Source organism: Carcharodon carcharias, chromosome 1 (genome assembly GCF_017639515.1).
Source record: "Carcharodon carcharias isolate sCarCar2 chromosome 1, sCarCar2.pri, whole genome shotgun sequence".
NCBI lineage: Eukaryota > Metazoa > Chordata > Chondrichthyes > Lamniformes > Lamnidae > Carcharodon > Carcharodon carcharias.
Window position 1 is genome coordinate 228,631,333 of NC_054467.1, and position 6,898 is coordinate 228,638,230.

Consider the following 6,898-nt stretch of genomic DNA (forward strand, 5'->3'; position numbering starts at 1 on the left):
AGAGCATTACCCTGGGTCTCTGGAATACCAGTCCAGTGACAATACACTATGCCACTGCCTCCCCCCAGAATACAAATGCTTGGCCTTATAAGGGACTGAAGGAAGTCAAATGCCATGAATAAGTTTTACAAATCAGAATGGTTTTTTTTAATAATTAACTCATCAATAGACACTTAAGAACTTTATTTAATCTCAGCATGGCTCCTGAGGTTTGCACAGTGTGGATACTGGGTGAGTTGGCATGGAGGATGTCAGGGTAAAGGATACTAGATGGGAGGGTTAGGTTGCCATGAGTTGACATAAAGTTGGCATAGAGCTATAAAGGGCCAGAGGTAGAAGTGGAGGGTATGAAGGGCCATTGGGGTGGGTAGAGGTGCATAGGTTGGCATAGGGGCTATGAAGGACCATGGGGTGGGTGGAGGGGCATAGGTTGGCAAGAAGGGTATAAGGAGCAAAGAAGGTGTGTGTGAGGGGCATGAAGTGGTATGAGTTATCATGGAGGGTATGGGTGTGAGGGGATCTGAAGGGTGAGTGCTGGAGGGCTGTTTCTTGTTTTATTCATTTCCTCACAGTGCTGAAGGACCAAGGTGGGCCTTTTCACCCAGTACGCCTCAGCACCAGGCAGCCCCTGTGCTGCCTCAGAACTGTGTCTGGGAGTGGCAGGCCTGACTCCCATTTCACCCCTCTTGGCCAATAAAGTATCCCTGTTGAGGCCTCACATATTAGCAGTTGGATGCCGATAACAGGAATGGAATCTGAAATTCATGTGGGAAGAAGGACTCTGTCAGCTTAGAGCAGGAGCCCAGGCTGCCTGCTGAAGACAAAACAGGGTAAAATCTCAAAATGGTGGGGTCCTAGCAACTTTCCAATGGGTACATAACATGGGCAATTTTAACTGGTTTCTGATGAATAGGGTTAAAAATGCCGATGTTGTATGACAGTAGAGTGTCTGTCCAGACTCAATGCTTCAGTCTGTAGGACGAGATCTAAAACCCGTAACCTTCTAACTCAGAGGTGAGAGTGGTCCATGGCTAGCGCTTGATCCGTAGAAATAGCAGGCTTGAGCTCCTCTTCATGTTCCATGCCTTCCCATGTTCTTGGTGGCAAAAATGAAGCATTACATTTTTCAAACTTGAAATCAAATTCCTTGTTCTGCACTGTGCTTCCCTGTTTTACAGGTGAGATTCCTCCACGTGTTCAAGAGGTGTCATTTTTTTTCTGTGTAATATTTTCTTGTCAGGTAGCCAGACACTTTTGCAATGAAATGGAAAGAAACTTTACAGAACATTAAGGTAAGCTGTGAACTGACAGCATAGTGCAATCAATGTCAGCACTGAAAACAGCCTCAGGCTGTTCAGATCAGACTCCTGATATAAACAGTGTGTGAAAGCATACAAGAATTTACAATCAAAGCTGACAGGCATTCACAGGATAGTTTTGGCTAGCCACAGCGCTGTAACAAAATACCAATTCTACAGCATAAACTCACAGTGTAGCTTTTGTGGATCTGTTAATACTTCATTTAAAAACCATTACTTTCAATCTCACATAAACCCTGCCTCGTTCACAAAGCTATTATTGATCTGATGTTTTCAAAAAATACCCAGCTCTCTACGAGGTAGCCAGTTTCAGAAAACCTGTGGAGAACTGCATCTTTTTATTTTCCCAGTTGCGAAAGGCTTTTGGATACCATTTCAAAGCCGCTCTCAGCCCAGGCAGTGGCAGAGGGGCTGCATTTCATCCTGGAGGTCTTAGTTTAGCAAGGGGAAAATCACCCAGGATTTCTGCTCTGTGTACCTGTAGTAAATGTGGCTGTGATAGTCCCATGTTCCTACAGCCTAGCAGCACTCACCATTAAAGTTGACATGTGCAAATGAACACTAAGGAGAGGGTGCAGCAGGATAATTGCTCATTCCAATGAGGACACAATACCTCCAGAAAAGAAACAGGGAGTGGGATAAAAACAGAAAAAGCTGGAAGAACACATCAGGTCTGACAGCGTCTGTGGAGAGAGAAACAGAGTTAACATTTCGAGTCAAGATGACCCTTCTTCAGAGCTAAAGAGAAGTAGATATATGATTAAATTTATACTGCTTAAGGAGGGGTGGAGCAGGTGAAGCTGGAAAGAAGGTCAACGATGAGTGGGGGCTAAGGAGAGACTGACAAAGATGTCATGGACAAAAAGACAAAGGGAGTGTTAATGATAGTGGTGAGGGCTAAAGAAGGTGCTGATAGTGGCAAAGGTAAGAAAGCAGAATGTGTTAACAACAGAACAGGGGTAGGCACTCTATGAAAGAACAACGTGGAACAAGTAACAGGTGGCCGTTTTGGGGGTGGGTTGGAGGGAGGGGATGATGGTTGGGAGAAAAGGGCAGAAAAGGGATAAAAATGAGATAAAACGGAAGATAAAACAATGAATAAAATAATAAAAAATTAAAATAAGTGAGTAAAAAATGAAAATAAATATATGTTTTAAAAAAGAGAATTAAAAAAGGAGTGAAGATAGAGGAGAGAGTTCATGGTATGAAGTTGTTGAACTCAATGTTAAGTCCGGAAGGCTGTAAAGTGCCTAATCGGATGATGAGGTGCAGTTCCTCCAGTTTGCGTTGGGCTTCACTGGAACATTGCAGCAGGCCAAGGACAGACATGTGGGAATGAGAGCAGGGTGGAGTGTTGAAATGGCAAGCGACAGGGAGGTCTGGGTCATGCTTGCGGACAGACTGAAAGTGTTCTGCAAAGCAGTCACCCAGTCTGCGTTTGGCCTCTCCAGTGTAGAGGAGACCGCATTGGGAGCAGTGAATGCAGTAGGCCAAATTGAAGGAGGTACAAGTGAAACGCTGCTTCACCTGAAAGGAGTGTTTGGGTCCTTGGATGGTGGAGAGAGGAGGTAAAGGGGCAGGTGTTGCACTTTCTCCGATTGCATAGGAAGGGCATGAGGTGTTGGGAATGATGGAGAAGTGGACCAGGGTGTCCTGGAGGGAGTGGTCCCTACAGAATATTGATGGGGTGGGGGGTGAGGGAAAGATGTCTTTGGTGGGGTTAAAACCTCATTCAAAGGACCATTCTCCGCCATTTCCGCCAACTCCAGCATGATGCCAGCACCAAACACACCTTCTCTTCACACCCCCCCCCACCCTCCCCCACTGTCAGCATTCCATAGGGGCCATTACCTCCAGGACACCCTGGTCCACTCCTTCATCACCCTCAACACCTCATTCCCTTTGGCAGTGTTTTGCTTATATCTTAGTGAGTGGTGGGATCCTATTTAAAAATGGGGAAGAAAATGTTCTTTTTTAACTCATTCCAGCGTGTGCACACTGTATTTTAGCTGGTTCAACATGCATTAGAGGAAAACAGAGTATTCTGTGTTTGGGAGAAAGGGTTGAGTTGTTTAGCCGCTGAATCCACAGAGAGTGCAGCCCTGCCGTTTCAGAGTGTGCACCACATCCAAGGCCGTGACCATCTTGCACTTGGCGTGTTCAGTGTAGGTGACCACACCCCTGATCACATTCTCCAGGAAAACCCTGTGAGTCTCTTCATAGATCAAACCCAAGATCTGCTTGACACCGCCACGGCGAGCCAGGCAGCGGATTGCTGGTTTGGTGATGCCCTGGATATTATCACGAAGCACTTTGCAGTGCAGCTTTGCTCTGCCTTTACCCAGTCCTTTGCCACCTTTCCCTCTGCCAGACATGATAATTCTTCGCTCCGATCACTGCAGGTGGACATGGGTCAATCATGTTCTAATTGAAAGGAGGCAGAATATGCTCAAGGGGGCTGAATGTCCTACTCCTGTTCCCATGGTTTATTTACTTTATTTATTGCTCATTGATTGCTCGTTCATTCCCACTGCCTGTTGACTTCCTAACTGAGACCTCACACTCCGTCTGATTACATACCCAAACTTAAAACCAAGAAGCATTTTCACAAATGAGAACTCAAATGTTTCTGAGTTTGAACGAATGAAGCTGCATACCATTCCTATTCAATTCAATCAATAGCTTAAACCTAAATGTTTGTTTCAGACATTTCTATTTCACATCTTGCACCTTACTACCTACATGCACACACTACAGGAGACAGTGGTAAATGAACCCTAGGTGACGAGGCACATCACATTAAACAGTTCCTGAAATGATCCTGAACTGGAACATTTTATCAACTTTGTTCCTAATTTCCACAATTCTCTCACCTTCACATGCTCCATCTCTGACAGTTCCATTCCCTTCCTCGAATTCTCTGTCTCCATTTCTGGAGATAGGCTATTAACAAATTGTCATTCTCAGCCCATTGACTCCCATAGCTACCTCAACTACACTTCATCGCACCCTGCTTCCTGTAAGAACTTCACTTCATTCTCCTAGTTTCTCCGTTTCAGCCACATTCAAGAGGACATTAGATGATTATTTGAATAGAAACAATTTGCAAGGGTAGGTGGAAAAGGCAGGGCAATGTCACTAGGTCAGAATGCTCAGTTGGAGAGCTGGTGTAGTCATGATGGGCCGAATGGCCTCCTTCTGTGCCATTAAGATTCTGTGATTCTGTCCTGATGATGCAACCTTCCACACCAGCACTTCCGATATGTCTTTCTTTTTTCTCAACTGAGGACTCTCCTCCACCTTGGCTGATAGGGCTCTCGACCGTATCTGACCCATTTCACACACTTTTGCTCACTCTCCTTCCCCTCCCTCCTACAGCCACGATAGGATTCCCCTTGTCCTCACCTTCCACCCCATTAGTCTCATATTCAAAGGATCATCCTCTGCTATTCTGCCACGTCCAGCGTGATGTGACCACCAAACATAATTCCCCTCCCCTTTCAGCATTCTGCAGGGACTGTTCCCTCTGCAACACTCTGGCCCTCACAACCACCCCCCCACCCCCAACATTGTCTCCCCTTGCCCATGGCATCTTTCCATGTAAGTGCAGGAGATGCAATATCTGCCCTTTTCTATCCTCTCTCCTCACTGTCCAAGGCCCCAAAACACTCCTTCCAGGTGAAACAACAATTTATCTGTGCTTTTTAGTATACTAAATTTAGTTAGACAATTTAGTATATTGTATCTGCTGCTCACAATGTGGTCAACCCTACTTATGAGACACCACCCCAGATTGGGTGACTGCTTCGCGGATTCCCTCCAATCAGTTTGCAAGCATGACCCGGAGCTTCCAGTGGCCTGCCATTTTAATTCTCTGCCTCGATTTCATGTTGACATCTATTGCATTTCTTAATTCTGATGAGAGGTTATTGACCCAAAATGTTCACTCTGTTTCTCTATTCTCGGACACTGCCAGACCTGCTGAGTGTTCCAGCATTTTCTGTTTTTATTTCAGATTTCCAACACCTGCAGTTTTTGCTTTTGCTGAGCTGAAAAACAGGAAAGAGTAAAACCAAAACATGCAAGAAAAGGAAAGAAAATGGGGGTAAAAAGGAAAGCTTGTGATAACATGGAAGGCGGGAGACACTGGGGAGGGTTGAACAAACGGGAATTTTTGTTAAATGTTTTTATAGAAAAAACAAAGACTTGTATTTCAATAATACCTTTTGGGCATTCCAAAGCACTAGGCCAACGAAGTATTTTTTGCAGGGTAGTCACTGTTGTGATGTAGAAAACATGGCAGCCAATTTCTACACAGCAAGCTCCCATGAACAGCAAAGCCTTAGCAATCCGATCATCTATTTTAGTAATGTTGATTAAGGGATAAATATTGTCCAGCACACTGGGGACCAAGCTGCTGTTCTTCTGCAGAATAATAGTACAGGATCTTTTACATCTACCCGAGAAGGGAGTAATAATACTGGAGATTGAATAGGTAGACCATGTCAAGATAGATTGTACATGGCTGAGAGACCTTGGCTTATTCTGTATTACTCATTGTTGACAAGCTCTTTCTTGGGGCGATTTATGAACTAATTCATTTCCAATTTCAGGAAATTTATAACCTCACTAATGGACTTACAATTAGATCTTTCTTTGCCATCCCATAGATCAATTCAGCAATTTTTTTGTTAAAAGATTAATGGGTTCAAATTCTAATAGATTAGCAACTTTGCTGAAACAGAGGACAAAGGAGTTTCATACAAAACGTACAAATCACATAGCACGATTTCAATTCCTAAAACTAGTGGACTGCAAATTGATGCCTGCATAATCCCTTGTGTACATGGATTTAGTTCATGATGTACCCAAAGGATACTCATAGTCAATCCTATTCCTTAAAAAGGCAAGGGGCTAGGCCTTGAGATTCATTCATCCGTATTAAAGAGAGCTTTGGTGGAAATTGAGAGACAACTTCTGTACGTAATACATTTTTCTGCCTGAGATATTTATCCTCATATTTTCATGGATGTGATTTTAGCTTACATACTCTAAAACAATTTTCAAATAGTTTAGTAGAAAATTAATTGTGATAGGGATTGTAGGTTCTTTCTCCACTTCTGTTGAAAATATGCATCGCTGATTTCCAATTGGATCCAAAAGAATTATGTTTTTGGCTGATTGCAATATATAATGTGTCTCACAGACTAGTCAAGCAACAGCCTGACATAGCCATCCTCACGGAATCATACCTTACAGATAATGTCCCAGACTCCCCCATCACCATCCCTGGGTATGTCCTGACCCGCCAGCAGGCCAGACCCAGCAGAGGTGGCGGTGCAGTGGTTTACAGTCGGGAGGGAGTTGCCCTGGAAGTCCTCAACATCAACTCCGGACCCTATGAAGTCTCATGGCATCAGGTCAAACATGGGCAAGGAAACCTCCTGCTGATTACCATGTACCACCCTCCCTCAGCTGATGAATCAATGCTCCTCCATGTTGGACATCACTTGGAGGAAGCACTGAGGTTGGCAAGGGCAGAGAATGTACTCTGGGTAGGGGGCTTCAATGTCCATCAT

The 6,898-nt window shown here is 44.3% G+C and overlaps 1 protein-coding gene across 1 annotated transcript; it reads right to left on the reverse strand.

Moving 5' to 3' along the window:
• Nucleotides 1–3,391: 3,391 nt before the first annotated feature.
• On the reverse strand, nt 3,392–3,694 carry LOC121275845 (histone H4-like). The gene has a single exon (XM_041183557.1). The coding sequence runs from the start codon at nt 3,692–3,694 to the stop codon at nt 3,392–3,394; it is 303 nt and encodes a 100-aa protein (XP_041039491.1).
• Between the last annotated feature and the right edge of the window lie 3,204 nt (nt 3,695–6,898).

Excerpts from the sequence above, each read along its gene's own strand:
- LOC121275845 (XM_041183557.1), bottom strand. The coding sequence starts at position 3,694 with ATGTCTGGCAGAGGGAAAGGTGGCAAAGGACTGGGTAAAGGCAGAGCA.